The sequence below is a fragment of the Cuculus canorus genome, chromosome 10, assembly GCF_017976375.1.
Source record: "Cuculus canorus isolate bCucCan1 chromosome 10, bCucCan1.pri, whole genome shotgun sequence".
NCBI classification, from domain to species: Eukaryota; Metazoa; Chordata; class Aves; order Cuculiformes; family Cuculidae; genus Cuculus; species Cuculus canorus.
This window is the reverse complement of record NC_071410.1, coordinates 17229676-17243054: the sequence shown is the minus strand read 5'-3', so window position 1 is coordinate 17243054 and position 13379 is coordinate 17229676. Positions and strand designations below refer to the sequence as shown.

Below are 13379 nucleotides of genomic sequence, written 5' to 3'. Positions count from 1 at the left end.
TGCTCTAGAGATTCTTTCCTGACTAGTTATGCTTTCATCCAGCTACTTGTCTGGTTGAAGGTTTGTAGATGTCCGAAGTAGGAGCTGTTGCTTTAGGTGTTTGCACTACTTGAAGAACCTGAAATGACACTTGCATTGGTGCACTCTGTACTCCTAAGACTTTTGTTGCTGAAGCATGATTAAAATTGCAGTAACCTGTCATTGAGCTTGTTTCTTTGGAGAAATACCTTGTAAAAAACTTTAAAGACAGAAGAGTATAAAAAACTCTTACTAATGCATGCGGAGTCAGGCACAAAAATAACTCTTTAGACTTTTAATGATTCAGTAATAAACCCTGGACAACACAAGTTTATGGAAATCCTGAAAGACCATTAACCACGGTAATTATGTGACATTGCAAGGGCATTGCCAGTTGGAACAATGGTAGACACACAAGACAATTCTGCAAAAGGTTTCTCTTCTAACTAATAGAGCTCTCTTGATCTCTTGCTGTTTATAGGGTTTTACAAACTGGAATAAAAGAGATTTTAACCAGTTTATTAAAGCTAATGAGAAATATGGCCGTGATGATATAGACAATATTGCCCGTGAAGTGGAGGGAAAGTCACCTGAAGAGGTCATTGAATATTCAGGTTTGTGAGGTTTTGAAATTTATTTCTTAATCATGTGGTATCACCATAATTTTTACTACATCTTCTTTTAAAGTTACAAGATGCAGATTTTGGATGTGTCTAAGAATAGTTTTTTTAAAAAGTGTGCATGGTGGTTCTTTTCAGATGACTTAATTATGTTAAAAATTTGGATTTGCAGCATATAAATATGCCTTTATCCACCTTTATCCCTCCTTAGCTAAAATTTAGAAGTGGGCATAGTTAATTTATGTTGACAGTATGATCTTGTGGAATCATGAAGTTGCCTTGTAGTGGCAATGTGATTATGCTGTGAGTAGGTATGCTGTTTTAGTTAGTACACTCTATCTTTGTCTTTCACATTTGCACTGTGCTTTTTGGTCTGGACAGAATTATTCTTGTTCCATTCTTGGATTTAATTTTACTAAACACCTTCATAAAATTTAACTTCATAGTGTTCTTACTATAGCTTACAAAGGAAGAGCTCCACAAGAGTTCTCTTCCAAGTGTTTGATTTATTTTGGTATTGTGAAATGATGCCACTGGAGAAGCCACAAATTACTACCTCTTATAACAGAGAGACATAAGTAGTTTCTGTTGATGTTAGAGGTAGGTAGTGAAAGTAAGTATCAATGTTTCACTGCTATAGTAGCGGCTCTAACCTGTTCTGCAACTGTTAGGAAAAGCCATCCTTTGAAGTAACTCTTTTCAGGGTTTTTCCTGACTACAGTTAATTATGTTGAATGTAAACTTTGTTACAGTTGTTATTAAACCTTTGCTTATAGTTAACTTTTAAAGACATTGAGTAATGGATCTATGCAAGTTTATGTCTTGGCTAGGGTAGTAAGGGTAGTCTTGGCTAGGCTAGGGTAGAGTATTAGCAAATCTTTAAGATTTAATGGAACCCCAAACTGCATTCCTTTTTTTGGCTGGAGTGCCTTAGCTAAGTAAAGTATTAAGAGTAGAGGAAAAGATTTTATTTTACAAATTATGTTTTGTATTTTTAGCTGTTTTCTGGGAACGTTGTAATGAACTACAGGACATTGAGAGGATTATGGCTCAAATTGAACGAGGAGAAGCAAGAATTCAGCGGAGGATCAGTATCAAGAAAGCTCTAGATGCCAAAGTAATCATTGCACGTTTTGGTTTTTTCAGCTGACGTCTTTCAGATTCCTTCATAAAAAGCTTAGTTGGGGATGGGAGTTCTGTCTTCATATGTAGCATATGTAGCATATATAGTGTACCATGTATCAGTAATTTGCACTAATATGTAATAAATTTTTGGTGTAATATTGGATGTTTAATAGACCTTACTTTTGTTTTGCCTTCAGATTGCAAGGTACAAGGCACCTTTTCATCAGTTGCGTATTCAATATGGAACAAACAAAGGGAAAAATTACACAGAAGAGGAAGACAGATTTTTGATATGCATGCTACACAAGATGGGCTTTGATAAAGAAAATGTGTACGAGGAACTAAGACAGTGTGTGCGCAATGCTCCTCAGTTCAGATTTGACTGGTTTATCAAATCCAGAACTGCGATGGTAGGTGGTACCAGTTACATGGACTAAATCCATGAGGTATCTTGTTCCTTTTTTAAGCATAATCACATAAAATTTGGATTTGTGACAGCATGTTGTGTCTAGGAAACAAGTACTGAAAAAATAACCTTGTTTTTTATTATCCCTTCCAGTTTTTAATAAAATAACCTCTTCCCTTAGTACAGCGAACAATACAATGCAGCTCTAAAAAGCAGATTAGAGAACCTGCCATGATACCCAAAGGGATTAATGCAGAGGTAGACTATCCTTACATATATCCTTGTTACTTTTATTGGAAACAAAAAGTTTTACCAAACTGTATGTCTTAAAATATGACTACTTTTCAGAATTATTGGACAATGTTAAAGACTGAAAACATCTGAATTATATACTGGGAGGAAAGAACAGCTCTTCCAATACTGGTAGTTAATTTCTAAAAGCATGAGGAAATTTAGTGATTCATGTGTGAGTTAATCATTAAAGCAAATGGTTTAAAATGTATGTTGTAGTTTTGAATAAGGATTATCACGTGCAGGTGCTTACGTTGTTTTAGTTACACTTTTCTGAAACTTTTATTCACGCTTAGAATGTAACACAAGTTCAATAGCAAATAGACCATTACTCTCTATTTTAGCTGTGTTTTATTTTCTTTGAAGGGCAGAGCCATTCTTTTTTAATTTTCTTATTCAGTGGGAAGCGATAACACTAACAGAAGCTTTGGTGGTTGCAAATAATAAGCTGTATAGGTCCCAGCCTCAGAATACAGGACTCTTTTAATGATAAAAAGCTGTTAGCTGTGCCCTGGACTTTGCACACAGATCTACCCTGATTCAGTTCCTTTTTTCTTCTGAGTAATACTTGTAAGTACGTATACCTCATGTAAGAAACACACATGCATTCTCATGTGAATGTGTTTATTCAGGAGAAATGTACTTCTTTGTCTGCTTGTATACAAACCCATATTGGTCATGGCTGATAGAAGAGTGGAGAACGCTGTCTCTTGTGCAGCTGTCATAAAGTCTCCTCGTAGTCTTGTAAGCAAATTTCTAATGAAATGCTATGCTGCAATCATATAACTTAAATGTTATCTTGTATACAAATCCGGGTTTTTTAAGTAATTTAGTCTAGCAGTCGCAGAACCACTATGCATTATTGTCTACTGCTTTAATTTCCTGGCCTCAGGATTTGTTTATAAAATGTTCTTTCAGAATTCTGGGTGCTGGGCTAAGAATAAATAGAACATAAGATAAAATATTTAAAATGTATATTTGAACAGGTGGGAATACTTGCTTTTCCCAGTATTGCTTATAATTATGCAATAAAATTTCTCCTTGATATTTCAGCAATTAAAGTGTTTGTGGATAGTGCAGCAATTATACCTTAATTAAAAAGAATTACAAGCTTTACTTGCTAAAATGTCTGTTTGAAGAAATACTGGATTTCAAAATTATGTCCACGAAGAAAGGAACCTCCAGTATTTAGTAATATAGTTTCTTTTAAGTTGTCTATGGAGAGAGGAATCCATTTAAGTAAATCAGAAATGGACACTAGAAATTAAAAATGTTGCTCAACATTCAATATTAGTTGATATATAGTTAAGTAAGGGTTAAATATTAAGTTTAAATCTTCTTGCAGATCTTTATGTACAGTGTAATTTTATTTCTAAAATGATTGAAATAATTTGCTAAAGTGTAGTAATGTCTATTGTGGTGTCTAATGCTTAAATTGAGGCACTAGGAATGCAGTGGATCTTTTCGCTTGTGTTTTCTCTTAAAATTCTGTCTATTAATATTAATGTTTTCAGGTTTTCTGCTATTACACAATTGAACAAGAATAATATGAAAACACAAAGCTGAAGTAATCTTTCACTATTTTCTAAAATGTTTTAAATTGCCATGATATGTATAGTTTAGTAGTTTCTAACTACCAATCGCTGTATGTGTTCAAGTATGCTGACACTTGTGGAAGTATGAATTTCTGTGGGTCATTTTGCACTTGCTTGATAATTTTTACGAAGAAATGTGCTGGAAGGTCACTTGGTACCAAGAAAAATGAACCAAGTGTAAATAGAAATCTTTATAAATTGGTAAGTACTAAATTCAGTGGAAGTGAATAAAACTTTCCTAGAGTACTAAAATTGACATCTGATCTCAAAAATACTCTTTATTACATTCAAACTGTTAAAAAAACAAGATAGAAAGGACAGTGTAATTCTGAAAAGGGGTCATCTGGCTCTGTGAGAACTTTGTGTTCTATCCACTAGATGTCTCTTGAGTTCCGCAAAAATAGCTCATTTATCTTCCATCTTCTTATTTCCGTTTCTTGTCTTTCTGAAGATTTCTCTTTGGAAAGCAAAAATTCTGCTTTGTTTATTCCAAAACCAGATGGTTTACCCTAAATGTAAGTTTTCAAAGAGATTGAGAACGCCTAAAATTGTCCTTTTTTTTTTTTCTCAACTGGGCACAGAGGTTTAGATTTTTTAAGTTTAGTTGTTCTTTTATTTCTGTCCATGCAGGAAGAATGCAAAATATCATGGCAGTTGTGAATCGTGTATCTGTTTTCCAAAGTCATAAATTATACATATTCTCTTTTACTTTTCTGCAAACCCTACCCAGTATAAGACAAATGACTCCTTTGTAAATACAGGAACATACAGCCTGTTGACAGAGCTGAGGACTGCTTTCACTCCCAAGTCAGCATCTCTGCCTTCAGTCATGCAGAAGGTGATGGTTCAGTGCTCCCATCTTATTTATTGCAATTCTAGTCTTTATAGCGGTGAAGGGGTGAGCGAAGTACATCTTATCTCTTTCCTTATCATCTTATCTAAAGAGAAAAGTATCAAGCTGCACTGAATAAAATCTCATCTCTAAAAGTGCAAGGCATTTTAAACTCTTAAGTGTATTTTTAGCACAAAAAAAAATGGAATGGGTCAATCCACATGGAAATTTTCGTAGCTCGAAGCAGGATTTATCGTGCAGTTTCTTTCCAGTGGTAGACATAGAAGAAACGTGTGTGCATATCACATCTACAGTCAACTGCTTCTGTGATTCTCCAGAGAAAATTGGTTTTTGGGTCCATCCTCTGTCCTGTTGTTCTGGAGCAGCAGTCCAGCTGGAAAGTCTGACCTCAAACCTGTATACTTTAGCAAATGTATGTATTTATGCAAGCACTTTTCCCCAGGGATGAGGAAGATTTTTCTTTGTGCCTTAGGCAAATGAATCAAGGTTATTTCTTTGTGCTTTCCGATTAATTGCTTGTCTTGAATTTAACATAAATGAGTTTCTCATATACTAGAAAAGATTTAGCTAATTGTTATTACGGTGCAACTTGAGTCAGTTTTTACCTGCAGCCCCTAAGTCCTTGAGTGCAGTCTACACAAATTTAAATTATGTAAAATGCTTCTGACATTGACAGTCATCTTCCTACTTCTGTCTTTTACTTTTTACCTTCTCTATTCATCTATAGAGTGTGAGGGTTTGGGACAGAGGCTCTCTTGTTGTGTGTTTGGTGATGCAATGCACATTGGGATGGCTTGCACTCAAGTTTCCTCAGACTTGTTGCCTTTTTGTCTAAAAACTGTTATGTGGGTGAAATTTAAGAGTTTTTTTATTGGTCGAAGTGAGAGTATCTTAGCTCCAGCAGGACTGTCACGTTGCAGAGCACAGGTGTAGTGCCCTGATTTATGGTCGAATCTGTACTGGGGGGTGTCGAATTGCTTTTCGAGGCTATGGTAGAAGTGACTCATTATAATACTCTGTTTGCAGAGGTATGTGCATGAGACTAGAATGTTTTCAGCAGGGAGCTGTAAAGAAAAATGTCCTGAAGAACTTGTTTTTGATTTGTGGTGAAATAAATTAATGTGCTTGCAGAATCCATTCTGAATTATACAACTCTCACTCAAGGCCATGGAGCCCCCCTTCATAGAGGAATGTGTGGAAACTACAGAACTTAAGGAGTGTGGTTAAGCTTGAGGGCATTAATGTCTCAAAGATGAGTGTTTGACTCATCAATGCTTGACTGTTTCAGAATGTTGAGGATCAAGAAAGTGTGCAGGCTGCATCGTTTTCCCTCATGTAACTTGATGGCTAAGGCAATATACAGATTACAGATGCTGAGAAAATAGAGACTTAATTCCTGGGCAAAAAGGTCACCTGTTCACTACATTGCAAATAGACCAGTTGTAGGCTAGATTTATGCTACTGAGCAGTTCTAGGATAGCCTGTGGTTCAAAAATTGCTTCATTGAATTTAATAGACAGAAGACATATTTTTCCAACATTTTTGACTCAGAAGAAAACTTCTTTCTTTGTGTTGGAAAGCAAAGCCTATAGAATCACTATTCTCAATTTACACGGAATGGAATGAATAATAGTAATGGAAAGTACTGTTATGTATTTGGTAAGAGATCTTTGAGGTATGGACTACAAGAAGCTGTCCAAGTCAAATGAATTCTGTTAACCAAGACAATTTAACTGCGACGCAGATACGTCTAGGGTTGTATTGGAAAGATTTTATATGTATAAATGACTTTATGGCATTTAATCCCGATCACCTTCAGAGCTTGGAAGTCTTGATAATAGTATTTAGGACCTGCTGCCTTTTGGGTGCTGTTTGACTGAAAATACAACAGTGAGTTGATTATCTAAGGCTGTATTAATTTTTGCCAATTTAGAGCTCTACAGTGTCTTATCTTAAAAAATCAGGCTGTGTGCCACAGAAGAGTATTGCTTAGAGAGAGCTTTGATTCCTTTTCTTTCTGCTTTAAAGAATACTTGGAAGACCTCTTTTCCTAAAACGTGGCATAGTATTTTGGCAGGCTGTAATTTGCTTTGTCTAAACAAGGTGAAAGATCAGATCAGTGTTTTGGGATGTCACTTCGAAAGATACAGATAATTCCAAAAACTTTTTGTCAGGAAATCAAATACTCCAGTAAATCTCTCTGTTTATAAAGAAAGTTATACTAAGGTAAAGACGGATGAACAATAATGAATCTAATTTTATTCATACATGGATATTGATTGGTTTTGGAAATCTTAATTATTTTGGAATTCAATAATTTTGAACATATTTATGTAAATGAGAGAATTTGTAACATTTGTTTGGAGAATTTGATGTTTTCTGTTTTCTTAGGAGTTTCAGAGACGGTGCAATACTCTCATATCATTAATAGAAAAAGAAAATATGGAAATTGAAGAAAAAGAAAGAGCTGAAAAGAAGAAAAGAGGAGCAAAAGTTACAGCAGTATGTTTAGTAGCACTTTCTTTACTTCCAGTGGGGCAGAATTCAGTTATATTTTGTTAAAAAATGGAAAGGAAAAGTGTAGCCACTGATTGTTTTAGTATAAACCATTAGTTGAGAGATTAAACTGAAGTATTTGTCTATTCACGGCTCTCCTAGATTTTGAGTGGGTATTGCCAAGTCATAGTATTTTATGACCTTTTTTTTTTTTATTTTGAGGAGTCTTTTGTTCAAGTAGCAGAGGAAGACTGTTTTAAATAAAAAGTAGCACGACCCTCTTTCTACCTACATGTCTACGTCATATGTTTGCTTTAATTTAATCTCAGATTGTTACTCCTTCCCTAAATAGTGATTCCTGGAGGAAGAAATGATAAAAAAATGCTTCTTTTGTTTTGAAGAGTTGTCATCGTTACAGCAGAATTGTCTATAAATCAAGGTCCTGGTCTTTGCACACAATTCATAGCATGCATGGTACCTGCTCCACTGAGACCATGTAGTAATTTCAACAAGATAAAAAGCTTAGCAGAATTAAGTACCTAAATGTGGGATTTTTGTTTGCTCTTCCTTTACATCTTACAAAGCCAAATTGACATATATAATGTGTTAGGGTCACTTATCTTTGTGCATAGTTAGTCACATACCTTGTAATTTTTTTAGTATAATGCCACCACTTTTTTGAAATAAGTAATTTCTTTTCCCTTTCTAGTCACAGAAGAGAAAAGCAGATTTGGCTGCGGAGAGCTCTGGAAAAAAGGATGCTAAGAAAGTGAAGTCGTGAACCTGAAAACTGAATGCTAAATGTAAAACTGCCACTTTCTTCTCTCCATCTACAAGTATTAATTGCCACCTTGTTTGTATCCATGGTACTCTCCCCCAAATCCCTTGGTTTAATTTTGCAGATTTTATATACTTTACAATGTCTTTCTTTACCTAAAATGTGTAGCTTTATATCTTAGGCATTCCAGTATTTTTGTGTACTGTATTTTGTGAGTTTCATGTCTTCAGCAAAATTCACTCAGTCCTTGTTTTATTGAAGCTTGTGCTGAGGTTTTAGCTTTTCTATGTTTTGTATGCTGCTGCTTTGAAAGAGAACTAGATTCTATAGCTGTATTATTGCTGTTTCTTATTTTAAATATATATGGCTATTGGAAAATAAACAGACTTAATTATTTGAAGAGAAATATACTTCACCTTTATTTTCCCTCTCCTCTCTCCCTTTTTTCCATAGCTACATTTAGCATGAATGTTAAGGTTTGTATAATTGTGCCTTCATCATTGATCGGATTCATTTTCATAGGAATACTTAGATAGGATCCGGAGCACGACAGAACGAAAAATCTAATTAGACTGACATCCTTGTTTGCTGTCAGCATTAAATTTACATTTTTCTCTGAAACATTTGGAAGGAAAGCCAGCAAATAGGTATACTTTTTTTTCCTTTATGACTGGTTTCTGTTAGGCTTCATATGTGTTTAAACACAGGGTGAGATGTTTTTCAGAATGATCTCTAGATGAAAACTTTTCCATGCCTAATAAGTTGAAGCAGTCAACTAACAGCTTCTCCGAGTACCAAACAAAATTCATCTTCTGTTCTGTAGGCTGTTCGGCTATGCTGCCTTATGCTAAAAGATCTTTGTTGCTCTAATTATCTGTGCTAACTTTCTGCTTTTAGCCTTGATTCAGCACGTCAGTCAGTAGCGATGGGGATATGTTACGGAGTGCTCCTTTTTAGTATTTCTGTTTTAATGAAGAGATGAAAGTGTTGGAATGTATGATTTTTTGACTTTGCAAGAATGGCCTTTATTAAGCAGGTTCATAGTTTCTGCTCACCTTGGAGTCTCTGCCTTTCCTGGATCAGTGGAACAGTGACTGTGACATCCGATGTTTTACTTTAATCTTCTGTCTCTGATCTGGTGTTTAGTATGGACCTTGCTACAGCGAGACATGCCCTCATAATGTCAAGTCTAGATTAATGCGGTGTGCTTTACATGGTGCTTCCCTTGAAGACTACTTGTAAATTTCTTCTAGTGCAGTTTGTTTCCTTCTGTGGTTTGAGGTGTTTTGAGATGAAAAAGCTCTTTATACTCTCTGTACTCCATGCTTTGCATTGGCTACCTTCTTCTGTATTTGTAAAATTCAGGACTTTACAAAGAGTTCTTGAGCCTTTCAGAGTTCTGCTCATTCCTTTATGTCATTTAAAAGGTATTGGAATGTCTTTGACATCTTCTGAGATTAATCTCTAAGCTTGATGAGCAATTCCGAGCCTTTCTTGATAGTCTGTGTTTAAGATTTGGGGCAAAATGGGTGTGATGTCGTGGCAAAGCATTTTGGAAGATTAATAATTTTGTATTTTGGAATGGAGCTTTTGTTTGGGGACCAAATTAGTAATTATTTCAATGGGCTTTTATTTGTAAGACTTTGGGTGTAGAAAAGGGCATTCATCTGTTGAGATTTATCTACTGACTTGAGAGCTACATCTAATAATGATGGGGCGCAACTTTTGGACAGATTGGTGATGGGTGTCAGTGCATGTTTTTAAATGAGTAGGCAGCCCAGATGGGGTAAGTCTGCTCAGAAAAGAAGGATGTCTGCTCCAATGCCAAAAATACTATTTGAATAGTTGACATTTTGCTTTATCCTTGGGAGAAGGACATCCTGTGTAATTATGGGCTGGAAAAAGGCTGTGCAGCTACATACATACATAATCACAAATCCCTGGAGCATTGCTATTAATAGAGAGAGGAAGATGCCTTATTTACATTTGCTTTTTGGCTCTTGTGTCACTCAGTAAGTTTATGGCCTGAAATTATAAAAACAGCTAAAAAGAGGAGAGATATGAAGGCTTGAAGAGCCAACTGCATTTTCATTGGATTACATGGTTAGGTCTAGACCTTATTCTGTTGCTCCTCTTTAGCATCAGGTGAATATTTTAATGTCTGAGTCTTGAAATAAGTGTATTCTGGTTTTGTTTATTGTAGATTATCTTTGTTTGACTTGCATGTTTGTGTGTATCCAGTTTCTGTGTTGCAAAGTGTATGGAAAATCTTTAAAATGGTAATATCTCAACTTGTTTTTTTATGCAGATTTCTTGGTTTGAGTTACCACTTGAGTTAATGTTTACTTTTCCTTCAGTGGCATTATATACTAGCTATATAGCAAAAGATAATGCAGTTGTTCTTTCAGATATTATCTTCCTCATTAGACAGCTTCTCTGAAGAGTGATAGATGCTCCGAGGAACTATCTGTTACCTCTTACAGTCTGTAGTTCTAGTTAAACTGAATGTGCTGTTCAACAGTAGTCCTTGAGAGCACTTGTACACTATATACTAGTTCCATCAGCATATTGAGTCTTCCCATCCATCATGTCCTGCAGTGATAACTAAAGAAAATTGCTAACAGCTGCTGGTCAGGATTAAAGTAAAATGGATCTTTCTTTTCCTTTTTTTTTTTTTGTCCTTCTAGTTGGAGATACACACAGAGTATATGCCTGGCAGTATCCAAATGATGTGTTGCTGTGACTCAAAATTAGATGGACTGAAGTAAAGCAATCTTCCTGTTTTTAACTATTATTTTCTTAAATGAGGAATACTGTTGGTTAGAAATTTGTAAGCACTGAATGTAATATCATAATAGTAATGATAGATCTTTAGGCCATTTGATAGTTGCCAAAAAATTACGTGATATAAAAACTTGAAAATAATTTCTTGTTTCCTTTAGAGCAGACAACAATAATTTTATTGTGCTAGCACTGGGCTTGGAGAAAGAAAACATAGTTGTCTATTACCTTTTGTACATCATGCAGTGCACGTAACATCCTGGGAGAGGTCACAGCAGTTGGGTTCTTTTTGGTTTTGCATACTCAACACTTCCAAGTAATCAGTCTTTTTAGTTTTGGATTATGTTAGTGATGACAATAAAGAAGTCACAAAGCTGACCATCTTCATTATATTTGGTTTCAACTTATTCTAATAAAATAGTGAAGGAATGTAGCTTTCTCCCTACTGGTAACATTAGACCATCTTAAGATTCTGTTTGCACAATTAACACTACTATACTAAAATGTTAAGTGACTTTTTTTGTTGATCAGCATTGCTTATTTGATTTAGTTATGGTTTGGTTATGGTTTAAAAATTCAACTTTTGCTCACAGTGTACAAAAATTAATCAGAATGTTTCTGAATGTCTGATGGAACTAATTTCTGTTATGCCACTCCTGCAGTTCCAGCTGTGCACTTGCTATGATACAGGTGTGCTCTGTGCATGCATCTTCCCCAGGAGGAAGAGTAGTGGAGGGATTAAGTGCTTTCAGTAATCACAAATTCATGCCAAAGCTGAAAAATGTGGGCCTTTCAGGTTGAAAAAGCATATGGAATTTTGCAGTCAGCAGGAGTTTATGTGAATGTGAAATGACACGGTTGGTGCAGACATTGACACTTGTGATGTTGGGAGGGATTGGTCACTGACTGTAGTTCTGATCTGGTTAAGACAGCTTGAGGGTTGTTCCATTTTACTTAAGTTTTATCTAGTCCGTGTACTTAGCTTGGAGCATGTGTGTGTGTGCTTTGGTGGGTCACAGTTATAATGTTTGATATGTTCTTTTTCTGAAAGAGTTAAAGTTGAACTTGGTTTGCATATTTTGAAATGTAATGTACTCTTTAATTGCATTTGCATGATAACCATCCTTTCATAAGAGCCTTAATAGGAGTGATATTTGCTGCCTCAAAGTTATGTCTACATTGTGTTGTTGAAAGATAACTTCTGAACTTTTTCAAATTGAGATTTGTTTCTTAAATTGTACATATATGAAAATAAAAATTCATATGAACCTGATGTCGTCTGGTAATTGTACTTCTGGTACAGATGCACCTGGATACTGTTAAAATAGTTGGATTTGGTTTTGTTGCTCTTGTACCTCTCATAACTGTCTGGTAGCTGAACATAAGGGGGGGGGGGTGGCTGTTTCACATCTGCTTTCAAACTTTATGATTTCCTGTAATCTATAAAATAAAATACTAGTAGTCTGTGTATTTTGGTGACAGCCTTGCCTATGTTCTCTCTTAGTCTGGTATGACATAGTGTATGTTGATCCTGCATTAAAGTCTGACTGTTTTCTGTTACGCCATACCTCTGGTGTGTTACTAAAATGAAATACTTCAGAGCTTAAAATCTAGGAGACACAATGGTAGCAACCAGTAATTTTGTCATTGCAGATATTGATCACTAGAAGATGTGCTCGATATTCTGCTTGGAGAGGTGCATGCCCTAAAGGAATGCTCAGTTTTCCACTTTTTTCTCAGGACAATGCCTTAGAGAGAAAGGAGAGACAGTAAGGAGCTCTGGCAGACCAGTTTATCCTGGTGTTGGCTAGTAGCAATTCTGTCTGCTTCACAGTGACTTTTGATAGATCTCACTCTTCTTCAGGTGAGGAAGAGCGAGCTGGGAAGAGATGTGGGTTGCTATACCTTGTCCTCAGTAGCAGGCCAAGACAATTGTTGGGTTCACTACAGGATCTATCGTTCTGCAGAGAGCTTTGCTTACTGCCAGGCTGAGCATGATCCCACAGCTACTTTATACTTGTGCTTCTCTGTGGTTTATCAGCCCTAAAGTCGTCTGCTTTCAAGTCTTTCCTGGAACCACTACCTGCCAGTGTTTTTGGAAGAGATGCCGTATTCAGACATGGGAACTTTTAATGGGAACAGTGACCCTGTCTGCAGAGTCACACAGTAGCTGTGACATTTGGTGTTTTCATGTTCTTGCTGTGTGTGTTCAGTGGTTTTGGGAAGGTCAGACTATAGATGCCTTCTTCAGGGAACAGGCTTTTTTTTTTTTATTTATTTCTACGTGGCAGTTTCTTACCATAAGAAAAGAGGCTGAAAAGTCATCTTCATGTATTTTCTTATTTGTTAATTAGATGGACAGTGCTGTAGGCCACAAAATCTTAAATTCCACTTAGCAGTTTGGTAAACGGCATTC

The 13379-nt window shown here is 35.8% G+C and overlaps 1 protein-coding gene across 2 annotated transcripts in view; it reads left to right on the top strand.

The window, feature by feature from the left end:
- The window catches only part of SMARCA1 (SWI/SNF related, matrix associated, actin dependent regulator of chromatin, subfamily a, member 1), a 32521-nt gene extending 20144 nt beyond the window's left edge, over window positions 1–12377 (top strand). Inside the window, exons 20-25 of one of the 2 annotated variants that reach the window (XM_054075187.1) lie at window positions 500–632; window positions 1637–1755; window positions 1961–2173; window positions 7300–7410; window positions 8114–8207; window positions 10870–12373. In XM_054075187.1, the coding sequence (XP_053931162.1) occupies window positions 500–632; window positions 1637–1755; window positions 1961–2173; window positions 7300–7410; window positions 8114–8185 (648 nt within the window). In that variant the 3' untranslated portion in view covers window positions 8186–8207; window positions 10870–12373. Of the gene's footprint in view, window positions 1–499; window positions 633–1636; window positions 1756–1960; window positions 2174–7299; window positions 7411–8113 lie in introns of both variants that reach the window. The other variant, XM_054075186.1, reaches the window with a different exon arrangement.
- The last annotated feature ends 1002 nt before the right edge of the window (window positions 12378–13379 follow it).